General features: G+C 35.6%; 2 protein-coding genes across 5 annotated transcripts; one reads left to right on the forward strand and one right to left on the reverse strand.

Moving 5' to 3' along the window:
• The first annotated feature begins 1,004 nt into the window (after positions 1-1,004).
• Positions 1,005-6,577, forward strand: LOC142607515 (putative inactive receptor-like protein kinase At3g56050). 2 transcript variants are annotated; one of them, XM_075779050.1, is made up of 10 exons: positions 1,005-1,126; positions 1,311-1,514; positions 1,664-1,802; positions 2,680-2,751; positions 2,830-2,973; positions 3,061-3,201; positions 3,965-4,566; positions 4,987-5,177; positions 5,258-5,390; positions 5,756-6,577. In XM_075779050.1, the coding sequence occupies exons 2-10, from the start codon at positions 1,403-1,405 to the stop codon at positions 6,349-6,351; spliced, it is 2,130 nt and encodes a 709-aa protein (XP_075635165.1). In that variant the 5' UTR covers positions 1,005-1,126; positions 1,311-1,402; the 3' UTR covers positions 6,352-6,577. The 2 variants fall into 2 exon arrangements, with proteins under 2 accessions (XP_075635165.1, XP_075635166.1); XM_075779051.1 differs by having other exon boundaries at positions 1,373-1,514.
• Positions 6,578-7,587: 1,010 nt separating this feature from the next.
• On the reverse strand, positions 7,588-13,208 carry LOC142607514 (ethylene-overproduction protein 1). 3 transcript variants are annotated; one of them, XM_075779047.1, is made up of 4 exons: positions 10,828-13,208; positions 10,073-10,364; positions 9,675-9,984; positions 7,588-8,364 (listed from the first exon to the last, which is right to left on the reverse strand). In XM_075779047.1, exons 1-4 carry the CDS (start codon positions 12,777-12,779, stop codon positions 8,153-8,155), a joined length of 2,766 nt encoding a protein of 921 aa, XP_075635162.1. In that variant the 5' UTR covers positions 12,780-13,208; the 3' UTR covers positions 7,588-8,152. The 3 variants fall into 3 exon arrangements, with proteins under 3 accessions (XP_075635162.1, XP_075635163.1, XP_075635164.1); XM_075779048.1 differs by having other exon boundaries at positions 8,201-8,380; positions 10,828-13,090; XM_075779049.1 differs by having other exon boundaries at positions 8,222-8,372; positions 10,828-13,090.
• Positions 13,209-16,980: the final 3,772 nt, after the last annotated feature.

A 16,980-nucleotide genomic window follows, 5' to 3' on the forward strand; every position in this document is an offset into this window, starting at 1 on the left:
ACTGCTTGTAAAGTCAAAAAAAGTGTATATAAAAACATCTGTAATAGTATTGTAGAATATAATATCATGCTTTGACTCCTAAACTATTGATTTACGATTTGTAATAATACCATTAAAATTCTACTTGCGAAGGGGCCAATCAAACTAAAATGACAAGAAAGAACAAACAAAGTTTTACATCTCGTTACCTAGCCAAAGATTACAAAACATAATTCATACATCATTCTCTGAAAAAAAAGGTTGCATAGCGCCATATACTTAATGAGCCGTAACAGCTTAATTATTATATTATTATGATTTATGAATAGATAAAAAAGTAACATAATCAATAAGGAAATAATTCATGAAGCTGAGGTCATTAATTAATTTGAATCACTCGTTCACTCCGCTCTTGAGGCCAAATTTATGAAATCAAAAGTTATCATCAACAACTTTGAGTAAATGCAAGATTATATGGTTCATGTATTTGCTTTTATTTTTATTTTTGATAAATAGATAGTGAGGGTGGGGAGATGAGATTCAAACCATTAATATAAAGCGGCTACAAACGAGTTATTACTGTTGGACTCTCACTAAAACCTCACATGGTTCATGCATCGATGTATTATAATTTAGATTTCCAAAAAATTTTCCAACAAAAAAAAGAGGAAAATACAAGGAAAATGTACTAGAAAGAAAAAAAAAGAGAAAAGGGAAAGAGTATTAGATAAGAAGAATATTATCCAACAACCAAAAAAGAAGAAGGAAAAATTCAGATTTTCAGACCCGAAAATAGTCAAAACACAAGAAAAATGTAATAAATCAGAAAAAAAAAAAAAAAAAGAAAAGAAAAGAAAAGATGAGAGTTGAGGGTAGTAAAGAAAAGTAGTAGTAATGAACACGTGAATATCACGTGGCATTGGTAGGACGGCGCTATAAATATATGAAGAAAGAATAGCCAGCTTGCTTACAAGTCTCAGCTAGCAACAAAGGAAAAAAAAAAAAAAAAAAACCAAATCCAACGCTGTTACTAAATCGCCGCGGCTAAAACGAAACGTTTTACTTTTTAACAAGCCGCTTTTTTGGAATCTATCTCAGTTCATTTCCCCGATATTCCGCTCTCCGTGTTCCTCTCTCCGATATTCCGGTAAGTTTTCGGACATTTAATGCTAACAACCAAAACAGGTAAAACAATTAAAAAATAAAAATAAAAAAATCACCGATTTGTACGCGCTTTCTTTCTTGCTCTTCTATTGTCTAATATAGTAGCTTGCAGAGACTCTCTCTCTCTCTTTCCCTCTATATTTTTTATTTGCATTTTATTTCTGTAGTGTAAATATTGGTTTTGACGACTAGAAGAGAGAAAGGAGGATTATTGTGTTTCAGTTTTCAGAGATTTTATTTTGAGTTCGGTCGTCTTGGGATGGAAGAACGGTGGAGATTTAAAGGGTTGAAGATCCGCATGGCAGTGTTCATTGTAGTGTTCTTACTATTTATTCAGAATCTGAGTCTATGTTCGTCTCTGAACACCGAAGGTACATATATTTTTAGTATAAACCATTGAGTTCTGCATGTCCGTACAGTTCGGAAGCTGATAAGGTTTTCTTTACAGAAACAGGAAAAGCTTTATGACAAAGTGTATATATATATATATATGTGTGTGTGTGTGTGTGTTTGGACGCAGGTTTGGCATTGTTAAGGTTCAGGGAGAGCGTGGTGAGAGACCCTTTTGGGGCTTTATTGGATTGGAATGACAACGAGGGAGTAGTTGATCCGTGTTCTTGGTTCGGAGTCGAGTGTTCGGACGGAAATGTAGTCATCTTGTGAGCGAAACTCAAATCGTTTTTATGCAAAAATCTCTTTTACTTGTTGAATATAAACGTGTTTTTGCTTCTGGGTCTTTGAGTTTTGGTCCAAAGATCAAGGAAATAATGCTGTTTTAAAACTAAAACCAAAAATCAACACTTTTACAAACTCGGTTATATATGCTAAATGAAATTTGACTATCAATGTGTTTTAGCTAAGCGTTTGTTGCCCGTACTCGATTAACTTTGTGGACATTTTTGGTACAGTAGATAAAAAAGCGTATTCTTTAGTAAACGATTAAAATGAGTCTGCTGCAATTTTTTTGGAAGGTAACTTAGAATGGGATTCATGGGGCTAAAGATGCATAGGAATTTCATTCTTATAAATCTTTTTTCATTGTTAATCGGTTCCACATATGCGATAATCATATATGGAATTGTCTTACGATGTTTAACTCGTAGTAATGTGATCTTGTAAACACAAATGTGTCTCATACTCAATCTGACTTCTTTTGCTTAAATAAAAGATACATATCTGGGAAATTTTGTTCCTTGTTTAAGGTGAATCAAGTCAATTTCTTAAAATCCAAATTTTAATTTGCAAGAATAGGAACTTTCTCAAAAGAAACAAAGACATTATTGCTTGACTCCTCGTTTTTACAAATAATTGAAGTGATACATAGCCAATTTTGAAGAGAAAACCAAAGTTGTTAAAGTTGTATACGCTGCTCTTGATGGAACACTTATTTTGCTGCTCTTTTGATTGTTGGCATTGTCCTTATTTTTGTTGTTGTATTTTTATCCTACTCATTGAGCAATCCTTGCTTCTTGTAATATTTGAAAAAAAATTTGTGATCTAATTTGTAACCCTCAAGTCAAATTTGTCAATGTGCAGGAATTTGAAGGATCTTTGTCTTGGAGGAACCGTGGCACCTGAACTTGGGAAGCTAGCTTACATAAAATCTATGTAAGAATATATTTGGCCTGAAAACTCACATTGGTCTAAGTAATTATATAACTAATTACTTGTGCTTAATTTCTACAGCATTTTACGCAACAATTCTTTTTCTGGAAATATCCCAAAAGAGATCGGGGATTTGAAGAACCTGGAGGTTTTGGACTTGGGATACAATAACTTTAGTGGATCATTTCCATCTGATTTCAGCAATAATCTTTCCCTGACTACCCTGTAATATGAACCTTTCACATTGTCATTCTCACCAGTCCTTTCTTTTAATGAGCTTCTACTAAGTCCATCCTGTGATTTTTTCTGCAGTTTACTTGACAATAATGACTTCCTTGGTAACTTGTCTCCTGAACTCTACGAGCTTAAGACACTTTCTGAAATTCAGATGAATGATAACCAGCTAACTGGTACTACTTTGAGGGCATCTTATAATTGCAGATCTTTGACATGGTAAGCAAGTTCATTTATCTAATCCTACTAGTAAATCTACATCAATAATACTTTAAATCCGTGATTTTGGGATAATAGGGGCAGGACTTGGGGTTGAGTTTCTATCATGCTGCTAGTAATAATAATCTCCACGAAAATTAGAAACAAGTTTGGCAATACTATCTTGATAGGCGTTAAGAAATAATTTTTAGTGAAACTTGCCTTAGTACATTAGCCTCTGGTGAAAGAAAATTTTACTCATTGTTGCTACCTTGGCACGGTTTAGTCATGTTAAACATGGATAAATATATCTGGAATTTTTGGATGGTGTGAATTACACACACACAGCAACCTTGGTTGTACTAAGAAGATTGAGGATTTTTATTTTATGTTAATTTTTAAGTACTGAATGACCCTGTAAATGTCATTACCAAAACATGTAGGGTGATAATGGAGAATCTTGGCTGTACTTGAACATGATTAGATTCAGTAATATAATCTTCATGAATAATTGTTATTCTGGGAATTAAAGAATATTAAAGAAAGCTTTAGCCACAATGTTTTGATAGAATGTCAGGAGTTTTCTTATATAAGCTTTATGGCGGATCATCACTCTTGGTTTACTGCAATGGTTCTGTTCTAATCCATAGTTCAAAAAAAGTTTTGGTCTCTGGCATTGAAAATTTTTTACATTTGAAAGTTATTTATTACAACATTTTTATTAAATGAACTAGCATATTATTGCCTATATAAACTCCGTGCTTACAACTTTTTGTAATTTTAGGAACGCTGCCAAATTTGGAAATGATGCTTACCGAAGGCAGCTGCTGCAGATGCATGCCTCAAATCCATCCCAAAGGAATGAATTCAAGGAGAGGGGTTCATTGTCACCATCACCTTCTCCCTCTTCCTTACCGCCCCATTATCTGTCTCCATCATCATCACTATCACCGTTCTCACCATTTTTGGCACCATCAGGTTCACCATTGTCATCATCACCATCATCAAATTCCCCATCTAAATCCAAGTCTCCAGTATATTCCCCATCACAATCTCCCTCCAATATCTTTCTGACTCCTTCACCCTCACCTATTCTAGCTCCAACTCCAGCTTCGACAATTCCAGAAAATCCACCTGCAGTATCTGTTCCAACAGGATCTCTCTGGGAATTAAATCCTTCACCTGTTTCAACTCCGAGCCAGGAGGTCAGCAAGAATTCCAAGAGAAAGCATCATTATGTTCTAATTTGGGTTGGAATTGTAGGGGGTTGCTCATTCATTTTGATTTCAGCGATTAGCATTGTTTTCTTCAGAAGCAGTAAGGTTGTTACCGTGAAGCCTTGGGCAACAGGGTTAAGTGGGCAGCTGCAGAAAGCATTTGTAACAGGTCATTCTTTTTCTCATCAGAACAAAGTTCTATGTTTTATGCACTTCAGGCAATAGGAGTATAGGACTAATATACAAAAGCGAGACTGAATACTTAGAAAACATGCATACATCCACTATTTCACCCTAGGAGCATTCTCGGCTATAAATTGACTAGCATTGGGACAACAGTCCAAGGAAACACACTTATTGTTGTTTCCTATATGCAACTATTGACTAAAAGGTTATGATTATCTTCTTAAGTCAAAATTTTTATTTAATTCCTTGACTAAGAACAAAGAAAGTAGTTTTCAACCTAATTGCACGCATAGCAGATATACTAAACTTCATCTTATGATCCTTCTAATCTGATGCAATTATAAATTTTGCTATATTTCCAAACTATGGGTTCATACACTGATACTTGACAGTTTGAATTCAGGTGTACCAAAGCTCCATCGACCAGAACTTGAAGCAGCTTGTGAAGATTTCAGTAATATAATTGGTTCTTTCTCAGATGGAATTGTGTATAAGGGGACTCTTTCAAGTGGGGTGGAAATAGCTGTAACATCAAGTGCAGTGACATCTCCTGAAGACTGGTCAAAAAAGTTGGAAGCCCAGTTCAGGAAGAAGGTATTGAAGAATCAAATTTTACCAAACATTAGGCATTCGATCTGAATAGTTTCTAAAGGCCACTTATATTTATTTTTCAGATAGAAATATTATCAAAAGTGAACCACAAAAATTTCGTGAACCTCATCGGGTTTTGTGAAGAAGAGAAGCCATTTACAAGAATGATGGTCTTTGAGTATGCTCCAAATGGAACACTATTTGAGCACTTACACGGTGAGTACCTTAACTCTTCCCTCAATACCCAAGGAAAAAGCAAATTATTGAAAATGTCAATTCATACATTTAACATTTTCCTGATTGATTGACTGGCTAAACGTAGAGCTTCATTTGTTCTCTCCATTGCATTAGGAGCATGAACTCATGCTGTACATGCAAGATGCAATAATGCATCTATAGATAAACCACAAATGCCTGTGAGGGAAATGGTTTAAGAGACCAAATACAATACATTATATTGTGGCAAATGCATGGATCATAGAATATAATTTGTTATGATACATAAGACAAAAGTTGGAGTAATTAGAGCTGGAAGAAACATTTTATGGTTTTGACCATATTAAATTTTGGATGTATTGCAGTAAAAGAAGCAGAGCACTTGGACTGGGCAATGAGACTACGAATAGCTATGGGCATGGCATACTGTCTGGAGTATATGCACCAGTTGACTCCACCTATAACACACAAAACCCTGGAATCCTCTTCTATATACCTGACTGAAGACTATGCTGCCAAAATATCAGATTTCAGTTTTTGGAATGATACATCTGTAGCAAAGAAGAAAGCAACTGTCATGGACCTTTTGGAAATCCCATCAGTGGAACCAGAAAGAAATGTTTACAGCTTTGGGGCAATTTTGTTTGAAATGATAACAGGAAGGATTCCAGACTCCGTGGACAATGGCTGTCTTGGAGACTGGGCAGCAGAGTATCTAAAAGGAGAAAAACCTTTAAGAGAAATGGTGGATCCAACTCTAAAATCTTTTCGAGTGGATGAGCTTGAGAAATTGTCTGAAGTGATAAAAGATTGTTTACAACCTAATCCAAAGCAAAGAACAACAATGAAAGAGATCACAGCTAAGTTGAAAGAGATCACAGCAATGGAGCCTGATGAAGCAACACCAAAATTATCTCCACTTTGGTGGGCAGAGATTGAAATAATGTCAGATTCAAGTTGAGATTTGAAATTGAGGCTTGAGTCTATATATTTAAAAAAATTTATCTAATCTTTTTCCCTGATTTTTTTTGGTTTTAGTTGCATTGGCTTGCAACGTAGATAATGTTTGTGTCTAATGTAAGGCAGAGGAAGATGTTTGTACATGATTGATTGTAAAAGTTCACCACAAGAAAATTATAGAATTAACTTCAAAATCAATAAATGTTGATATTTTCCAGAATTAGCCAGTAGAAATTTATGGTTGGCTATCTCACTCAGCCACTCTAGTCAATGACCGGTTTTATATTCAAGCCTGCAACAACCCCGCACTTCTCCCATACTTTTCCCATAAATTCTAGAAGCCAAGAGGCATTGGTAGTTCCAAAATTGCCCTGAAATTAGATCAAGGACAATCTATTCCATTGCAGATGTTGTGTAGGAGAAGACGCAAAGACACATACATTGACAGACTTTGTATTGTATCTCCTCCCGCTAGATGAGCTAGGGAAAAAAAAAACAAAAACAAGTTTTGGGTTAGGTTATTTTTGTTGGGTATATACGTGTGTGGGAATTTCACAAAGAAGTTAAGGATTATTATTATTATTTTTTGGAAATTAAACAACAAGAAAGAAGATAAGGAATTAATATAACATAATTGATTTAAAATCCATAGACTAACTTTCGGGTTAAATTATATCCCTATATGTCATATTAAAAGACCTCATATGAAGTGTCTCTTTCGCAATTGGAGCGAGGCAGGTGCAGGGTTGACATGCAGAAACCATAAATGACATATGAGAGCCCATGGATGGAGCATGGTGAAGGGAAAAATGGAAGCTAGTTGAACTTGTTTGTGGCTTCGAAAGAGAAGAGGAGGTCTCAAATCCACATAGAGGCAATTACTCATAAGCAAAAAAGTGGTTGTTTTTTTTTTTTTTTTGAGTAAGTTACAACCTATGGCGTCTGTTCTTGGTAATTGTTCTTTATTATCAGACTAAGACACCAATCAGTTTTTTGTGTAGGCGGAAATTGAACCCCAGATCTCTTATACAGCCATCAGAGACTTACCAGCTGAGCTAACTGGAACCCACGCAAAAAAGTGGTTGTTGGGTATACGTGGAAGTCCCACATGAACAAAAAGTAAAGAAGTTGAAGAATTAATATAATATAATTGGGTCCAAATCCATAGGCTTAAATGTTTGGGTTAAATGATGTCCATATATATTATATTAAGGCATCATTTGTAGTCTTCGCATGACATGAAAAAACAATCACTTATATTTGAAAGAAAAAGAAAAAGAAAATTATGACAAATAAGACAGATGTTTCTATAAGCTTGTTTATGTACAAGAATTGTAAAGTGAAATTCCTACTTCCATCAAGAACAATTTGGGATGCATATAGTGTAATAGAATTACAAAAACTTCCACTAGCATCAAACCTCCAATGCTCATCCAATGCCCTATTTGATAATATGGACATATCTTTTTGAATCATTTTCACATGGTCAAATTTCACCAGAGTGGTCTATGTGGCCTCTTGCAGAATCCCCATGATGGATTCCTTGTTCTTGTCTTTCCTTATTATCAGTTCCACAATTCTATATATACATACCACTCCCTTGCTCATTTTTCCTCATGACAAATTCCATATCATTGCAATGGTCAATTTGCAGCTGGATGCTCATCAAGAGCATAATTTCCAGGGAATAATTGGGATATATGGAAAGTTACCATGATTTTTACCCCACAGCTGACAAAGTCAGCCACATACTGACTTCATTTGGAACATAAGGTGCCTTGCTTAAGTTTTCGATTAACAGCTCAATCCCGTGCTCGATTATACAAATCAAGTGTTTCCTTGTGGTCAGGGTCCAAGCAGAGTGCTGCCTGACAATCTTGGAGAGCAGAGGTGAGGTTCCCCATTGACTCGTAAAATGCTGCTCGAAGATGAAGCATTTGTAAGTCAGGCTTGAAAGAGATGGCCTTTGTAAGCTCTTCTACGGCTTCAGTTTCTTTTTGGTCATCCATCAGAACTGGTGATATGTGATTCTGTATGTTAGTATATAAGTTTTGATTTTCCAGGTGATGAAAATGTTTACACACCCCATCCAGAGCAATCAAAAAAAGAATAAAATTCTTAAGTGAAAGCTATGAAACTAGATTGATGATAAATGAGACTCTTCCAAAAGCTTACTTTACTCAAATGCACTTTGCAGAGATTGCAGGAATTTTTATTCTTATTTTTTAAGTCTTGCTACCACCTCACTAAAGGTCCCTTCCTACTCTTATTTCATTTTGAATTCAGTTTGTTATTTGTTTTCTTTCTTTTTCTTCCTATCAGATTTGAAGTAATGTAAACATTACTGCTTCATATTATGTCCTGAAATTAAACAGAAGGATGTGATCTCCCTCTTGAAGAAAGACAGCTAGGCTATTGAATAGCTTCCATGACATATGGCACTCACTAGTACTCAAGAGTCAAGATACAAAAATATAAAGATTTCCACTTCCTTCTGTTGGAAAAATCATTTTAGAAACTTTTGAAGTAACTATAGCCAATAGTCAGAACTAAGAAGTGCTCATAGTAATATGTACAGCTTTGTTTGTGACAGTGAAGCAGAATATAGGAGTAGTAGAAGCCTGAATACCTCAAACTAGTTAACTTTAGATGATTAGAGCCTTTACAAAGTTCAATTATCACCTATATTTATTGCTAGTCTTTTATTCAACAAAGTTGCACATAGTGGTTGATGGAAAAAATAAAAATAAGGCTCAATGCATCTAGTAGCTTAGCTCTAAGATTGTTTTTTTTGAGGGGGGGGGGGGGGGATGAAGGGTTTGGGGGATAAGTCACCTTCTTTCAATTGACCAAGTTGCTGACAGTGTGATATTATCACAAAAATTTGAAGATTTATGACCAAGAAATTATGGATCGTCAAAACAATACTCAGTTCCACCAGTTAAAGTCAAAAAGTAGTATCTCTTGTTTCATTGTCGATATCCACAGCTTAATTGACTAACATTTTGGAGATAACCAACTGCCTAAAGATTGAACATAAAATCAAAGCTTGTGCTTTTTGATCCCTCCAGGTCCAATAAGTGAAGGACTGAATTTTTTTTTAATTGCTGATATATAAATATTGAGACTAATTATTTAGGAGGCACCAAATCGAAACACTAAAGGGCTTAAATTTCATACCTAATGTAAATCAGTTTTATATTAAGAGTATAATGCATGGAGCAAGTGATCTAATGGAAGAAGTAGATTTTATCATTGGCAATGATTCCTGAACAAAATTAAATTGCAGAGACTGAAAATTACCGAAGGGTAAAAATTAATTACCTGCTGCCCTGTATCTGTATGGATATGTCCTCAGTGGATCCAATTGTGTTGCTGTATCAAGATCAAATTTTGCCATTTCTTGGTCACAATATTCTGACCGTTTCTCATATGCTGATGCATTATTTTGTGCTTTCTCTATTAGCTTGGTCATCTCATCATATGCAGCTTGCCGTTGATTTTTTTGATGATAAACACGTGCCAACCCTTGATGGGCTCTTGTATGCTTGATGTCAAGGGCATTCATGTAGCAATCTGCTGCCAGATCCAGCTTACCACAATCCACATAAATACTCCCTAAATTATTTAAAGCCTGCAAAATATCCAAATACATGATCAAAAGAGTACATCCAGGCACACATGGAAAAAATGGTAAGGATCACAGTACAGATAATACTCACTTGTCCCTTCCGAAGACCATCTGAAGGACATTTAAGAGCTTCCTTCAGAATTTGGACAACATAACTTGAAGATTCAGGATCCAGACTTTTATCTGCCAATATGAATGCTTTAAGGAAAAAAGCTTCAAATGACCTCTGAAGTAAAATGGACTTCTCTGCCCTAGAGAGAGCTTCTTCACGGTGACCAGTGTCATACAAAATCCATCCTTCATATACTAGAATTTCATGCTCAGAGGTAGAATGATTTCTAGCCAATCGCAAACTGCGCATTGCAGCCTTTTGACAATTTAGCCTATTAGATCAATGAATATTAGAATTATTCATGGGAATCAATATAGTTAGTTTAGAGCTGATAACAGCCACACAGCAGCATTTATTGTTTTACACAGAGAAGACATATTCCTATATGTTCTAGATATTGTATAAAAATATAAAACATTAAGAATTTATCAAATCTGTGGGAATAGAAGTAATGAAAACAAACTGATAATTTGAATCCCCAATCATAGGAACATGAGAATGCACATACAGCAATCTATATAATTTGATATGAGGTTATGATTCCATGTGCTGCTGACAGATAAGAATTTTATTCTTTGTGCAAAAAGAATGTGATTTCTACCCATAAATTTATACTGGAATTTGTAATAATCCAGTCAAAATAATATATTTGAAAAGAACATCATGGTGATTTACTACTAAAAATTGAAGATGAGTAAGATAGACAACTCTAAATCAAATTACAAAAAACTAACCGCAAAAGAAGCAGAGATTGCCGAAACCGGAGGAGACTCTTTCCAGGGTCATTTGCCAGCATCTGATGTATGATAGCCAGAGAGCCAATATCATCTATACAAGACCATCGCTGATAGAGTTGCATCCAGCAATCAGCTTGATTCCATTGCTGAACTCGATGGCTGAGGAGCCCAATCAAGTAATCCCCAGTAACCTTCCCATGAAACATCATGTAATTGGGTTCTAAAGTTAAAAGTACTCGAATATCTCTAAGAGCACTTTCATAATCCTCAACTACAAGGAAGAACCAAGCCCGCAATTCAAGGCAATCAGGTGAAAGCTTAAACCATATAATTTTGTCAATCTCCAAAATGGCTTCCCTAATCTGCTTCTCCTCCACCTTTGCTACAGCTCTGTATTTATATGGAAACAAAAGAGTAGGATCCAATTCAGTTGCAGTTTTCAAGTCCAAGATCTTTTCCCTCCCAACATTATAAAAAGACCGCTCCTGGTACATCCACCCAACTGGTTTATTTTCAGAGATGAGAGAGCTCATCAACTTATAGGCCGAATACTGTTGTCCTTGCTTGTGTTTTGCTCTTGCTACACCAGCCGTAGAATAAACATGACCTGCTACAGCAGCTGCCTCAAAACAACGCTGAGCATCCTTATACTCTTTTCTCTCAAGCAACACACAACCTAATTGATGTGATACAAGCGCCCTCTGCCACCTCTCTGTTGCACATTCGCTCAATCTCTCCAATAATATCAATGTTATATTAGATACCATGCTTTCCTCCATTGCAACCTGGCTTAGGAAATAATACAGCAAGAACGAAGCATGCCCCACCCTGGCCAATCTCTCCCTAGCCTCAGAGCTACAAAAAAATTTCATCACCTTCCAATTATAAAGTGAACTCGGGAGCTCTCTTAGCATTACCTGCAAGCAAGATGCCACAACAAGATTCGCTGTCTCTTCCAAACCAAATTCAATCAGAACCAATGCATCCTCCATATTACCAACCAGTGAAGCTAAATGGGCATCACAAGCAGACTTCATCTCCTCACAACAGAACCTATTTGCAAAAGAAAGTAGCTCCAAAACAATCTCAGGACTGAAAAAGTCCAACCTTCTAGTTCTACTATACACTTCCGCAGCTCTCATTCCCTTTACAGATATCCCAATTTGTGAAAAATCAATTCTATCCATTTTTGACTCCAAGAAACTACCAAATAGCATAACATTAAGTACTCTTGACAGTGCTGCAATTCTATACCGGACACATTTAATTTCCTCATTACCAATAAAAAATGAAACATCACTATCCTCATTCAAACCCAAACACTCATTCCCTATAAACATTGACGTATCAATAACCTCAGAATGGTCCTTCAGACATTGGCAATTATCATGAATTGAATTAAAAGCATACCCAGATACTAAAGCAGCCTTAGGACAATCAAGAATGTGACCACTACAATCCATAGCTGATACACCCACAAGCTCATCCTCCCTCCTCTCAAGCCTCAGCCATGCTGAAAGCACAACCTTTGAGTGCACATCACCAGCGTTTTGACGCGCAGCACGGAGACACTGCCGGAGCAGCTTGGGATCACCAAGGCTGCGCAACAGTGAGTACTGCTCAATGCATAGCATTGACTTATCATTGGATTGGGCAGAGCAAGTTTGAAGGCGGCGATAAAGGTCAGCTAAAGTCCCTACAAAGTCAATGGGTTTGAGGTGGGGGTCTATGAAGGGTTCAAGAAGGTCAGTTGTGGGGAGTCCATAAGGAAGATGAGTTGACTCAGATACTGAGACCCAGTTGGAAGGTTTGGACTTTGAAAAGGATTTGATTTTATGGTTGATAAATTTTCTTCTGCTACTTTTACCACCAGTGGTAGTGTCTGAGGGACTAATAAGAGCATGAACTTGGGTGCTCTTGAATCTCTCTACTAGCTTAAGACCATGCATTTCTTCTTGAAGATATATCTATATAACAGTCTATAACTCAGAAAATGAGATTCAACTATTCAAGCAGCTTCACTTGATTATCCAAAAAAATAGACAAAGATTCAAGCAGCTTTCATATAGAATGAATAATTGTTGTCAAGTTTGATATATACCCAAATGAAAATAAAACTAAAAGAATATATAGTCAGGATGTGAATGAGAAGTTGTTGTTTACCTCTGGCCTGCAAGTTGCAACCACTAGCAAAAGAGAGAGGTGGTGATGCAGGCTATGGATTGTGTTTAGTTTCTTGAGAAAAGAACGAAAAAATTATAGTGTCTTTCATTGGATGGAATCTCAAACAAGAGAGAAGTCACGGTGCACTCTCTCTATAGGCCTGAAACTGATGCTAGTTTCTCAAGAAAAAATTATGGAAAATAGTCCTGAATTGTTTTTTTTTCCTTTCTTTCTTCCATTGTTTATTTATTTATTTATTCATTTTCTTTTTTTGATGGGACACTTTGTTTCATGCAATGGATTCTTAAGCAATCTCTCTCTCTCTCTCTCGTCGAGTGTGCGTGTGGGATATAGAGATGAAAAAAATAATACATTAATTAGTATTTTTTAACCACAGCACTTTTTGGTTACCGGAAACTTATACAGTTGATTAGGTGGCCCACTCCAAAGAACAACGACGAAGTTGGAGTTCAGTACACACTAACCACTCCCATTTCGCCACGTGGCATCAAGAAGGCGAAGGAAAGGACCCACCTAAAAGTGATAAGTTGGTCAACTGCTGGAGGAGAGGGTTTTAATTTCCCCCTAAATTAAGCTACAATCCATCTTTGATTAGCTTAAGTGTTAATTAATTATTTAACAGCAAAAAGAAAATGGATTAAAGTGGAACTGCATGTTAAGCAAAGGTAAAGGTGGAGCAGGTAGCATTTTATAATTATCCATCCATTGAATAAGTTCATGGGTCTCATCAACAACACCCAACGCATAAATGTATACATTCTAGGAAGCCTTTATCTAATTTTTAACTCCCTTCTAAGTTTTCTTTCTTTCTCCCAACTTCTCCTCTTCTTTTTTCATTTTTTATTTATCCTATGAGTGGAGGGAAGGATGCAATCAAAATTTCATCTTTGGTGTGAAAGTAATGTACAAACAATTTGCATCTCTTAAGAATAAAATATATAATAAGATTTAAAACTAAATTAAAATATGATCATTGAAACTAGTATTTAAGCAAAATCAATGTAATATAAACAAATGAAATACACAAAATAATCATTTCTTAATATATTTTAACTCAATCATCTATTAAAAAATAATACAAAACTAAATTTTCTTTAAATTATTACGATCATTTATGATTGACTCTTTACTAGATTGTGCAGCAATTTCTTTATTAATGTACAAATTCAAAGAGTTTGTTAGAAAAGTATCTTTAATTTTGTTGCAAATCATGATATTGAAGGTATCTACAATTGCCATTGCACCAACACTTGACCTCTTTTTCCTTTTCTTTTTTTAATTTGCCAACTTCAAATTTGGAGGAAAGGGCAATAGAATTTTTTCCCAAGTTTAAAATATTATATATATATATATATATATATATATTTTTTTTTTTTTTATCAAGCCCCCATGAAATTGAATTCATGTCCTCCCAAATGGGGAGAGCACAAAAGTATCACTTAAGCCAAGGGTTTGGTGGTCTTCACCTCTTCCACCTCCCTCTATTTTGATAGGGAAAATGGAGTACGCCTTAATAGTGAACCTTGTGCTCTTCCAAATCTCTTCAAATGTGTAATACCAAAAGATTGGACTCCATTCTATGCATCTTTGAAATAGATTGAATATTTATTATTATAATGACTCTTGATTTATTTTTTTCTTAGATACAAGGCATTTAATTGTAAGCCACAAATTCATACTTTTTATTTTATTTTATATTTTATACAAGATAGAATTTCTACTGTAGCCTAATCTAAGTGTATATGTGTGTGAAACTCCCTTCTGGAGACTTGAACCCCGACCCTTGCCCCCCACATCTCACAAGCACTTATACTTGTTGTTGAGGACTCTTTTTTCACCCCACATGGCATTACTTTATTGGCAACCCATGCCATATCAAAATATTATTAATTTTTTGGGTAAATCTCTATAAAGCCCAAAATAAGCTTATATCTCATGGATTGGACTTACATGGCCCGCAAGATCCTTACTTCAAGAGGCGAATTCATGGTCCATATTTCCTTTTCATCAATTGGGATCATAATCTCACGACATCATCAACATCAACATATGGATCGGGCTTAAATGAATCAAAGCTCACGGCCCATGTTACCTCTCTTACACTCATGGCAAACGGCTTCTTCAACAAGAGCTCATATTTACACAAAATAACAACAAAACCCAAGGTACGTCATCTCATTTTCAGCTTATGATCCAAGCTCATAAGTTTCTTTAAGGAAACTTTGGGAGTTATGGTTTGGAGGGCCAAAAGGCATGTTTAGTAAAGCTCCAGCAGTTTAAAGTTGATAAAAGAAACATGTTGCTTAACGTGTCTTCTTCAACTCCCTAAATTTTGACGAGTCCGTGTGTAGCGAGTAACATATGGTAAGCATCTCTTATCACATAGCACTTAAAATGGTAAAACTCCCAATTGTTCTTTTCCTAAAACTTAATATTCATCATGTGACAAATACTCAATATCCCCAGCCATATAACTGCTGAGAAAATAACTATTTATTCAATCCCCAGCTGTTACAATACAAAATTGGAAACTTTATTATATTATTCTACATAAATCTCATTACTACTTTCAACTAAAATTCAACTCAAACACATGGCCTAATCTAATCGGTTGTCTTTAATCTCCAACTATATACAAAATATTCATGATATCTCTCATACCCAGCTGTTGTTTGCCACAATCAGACTATATATATTTTCTGCCAGCTGCTAGAGCAGAACATTAAATACTCTTCTTGCTCACCAAGATTATGTCACAACACAATGAGACCTTAACTAAATCTCAAAAGCTTCATTAACCTTCAACCAATCCTTCTATCACTTGCTAAAAATGTGTTGTAATAGAACATTGGACCAAAAAACACAAACACCAAAAAGGGAAACATTTCCACCAGAACTCCAGCAGTATATTCAACACTTGACACCTGGCTGGAAGTGATATCATTAGTCATTTAATACTGAAATCTCAACTGCCAGCTGCTATACCCAAAATAGCAAGATACCCTTGAAAGAGATCTTACCATTTTCAGCCAAATCCATAAAATAAATGCTGAATGTCCTTTTCAGTAGTCTGAAACCACCCAGCTGACCTCATCTGCTTCTACCCAAAGCAACAGCTGTCTTATGACAGCTATGATAGTTGTCTCATGATAGTTGTCTCATGATAGCTGTCACAACTTTTCCTGACAGCTGGGACAACTTTTTCAGAATAGATGTAACAGTTGACTCAGCAGCTTGAGTATTACTGATTTTTCCACATCTGGCTAAAACCAAAACCAACTAAAGTAACTATCTTTTTCTTCCCAAAATACCTTCTTTTTTTATTGCTCTTTCCCCAGCAGCTCTTACCTAAAATAGCAAGAATACCTTAAAGCTAAACATACCATTTTTGCCTAAATCTTAGGATGGATTTTCTGAAAATTCATTGCTAGTTGGGACAGATTTTGGCTAACATTCTTTGCTAAAATACCCCCTTAAACTCAACTCTAAATAGAACCCCCCATCAATACCTCAAGGGGACACCAATGGAGAAGAACAACTCTCTTATAAAACTTCTCTCTCCTTCTAATAATCTTCTTAAGCTCTCAATGAAGTTCTGAGCTTCTGAGTTTTTAGTTTCCAAATCAAGAACAAAACTCTTCAGCCCTTAGCTCATAAATGCCTTCATAAGCCCTCATCCATCCTTCAGCAGAAAATTCCAGCAACATTGCTAAACACACTACAACACTATTACCCCTCTTATACTCATTCTCTCACTCTCCATATTCAGAAAATACACTTATCTTACTGCTCCTATCTCCAAATATCTAAACACATATCTATACTTCTCTTACAAAATCTTTCCTCTTGGAAAGCAATCTCTACAACTTTCCTAGCAATTATAATCTCATATTTTTTACTATCTTTAACCTACATATCTCTCATACTTCCATATATCATACATATTACAAATACTACATCCCACAA

This window comes from Castanea sativa, chromosome 8 (assembly GCF_040712315.1).
Source record: "Castanea sativa cultivar Marrone di Chiusa Pesio chromosome 8, ASM4071231v1".
In the NCBI taxonomy this organism is placed as follows: Eukaryota; Viridiplantae; Streptophyta; class Magnoliopsida; order Fagales; family Fagaceae; genus Castanea; species Castanea sativa.

Coding starts and splice junctions, on each gene's coding strand:
- LOC142607515 (XM_075779050.1), top strand. CDS start 1,403: ATGGAAGAACGGTGGAGATTTAAAGGGTTGAAGATCCGCATGGCAGTG. Junction 1,515..1,663: donor TTCGTCTCTGAACACCGAAG/GTACATATATTT, acceptor GTTTGGACGCAG/GTTTGGCATTGTTAAGGTTC. Junction 2,974..3,060: donor AATCTTTCCCTGACTACCCT/GTAATATGAACC, acceptor TTTTTTCTGCAG/TTTACTTGACAATAATGACT.
- LOC142607514 (XM_075779047.1), bottom strand. CDS start 12,779: ATGCATGGTCTTAAGCTAGTAGAGAGATTCAAGAGCACCCAAGTTCAT. Junction 10,365..10,827: donor CAATCTCTGCTTCTTTTGCG/GTTAGTTTTTTG, acceptor TTGATCTAATAG/GCTAAATTGTCAAAAGGCTG. Junction 8,365..9,674: donor ATACAGATACAGGGCAGCAG/GTAATTAATTTT, acceptor ACATATCACCAG/TTCTGATGGATGACCAAAAA.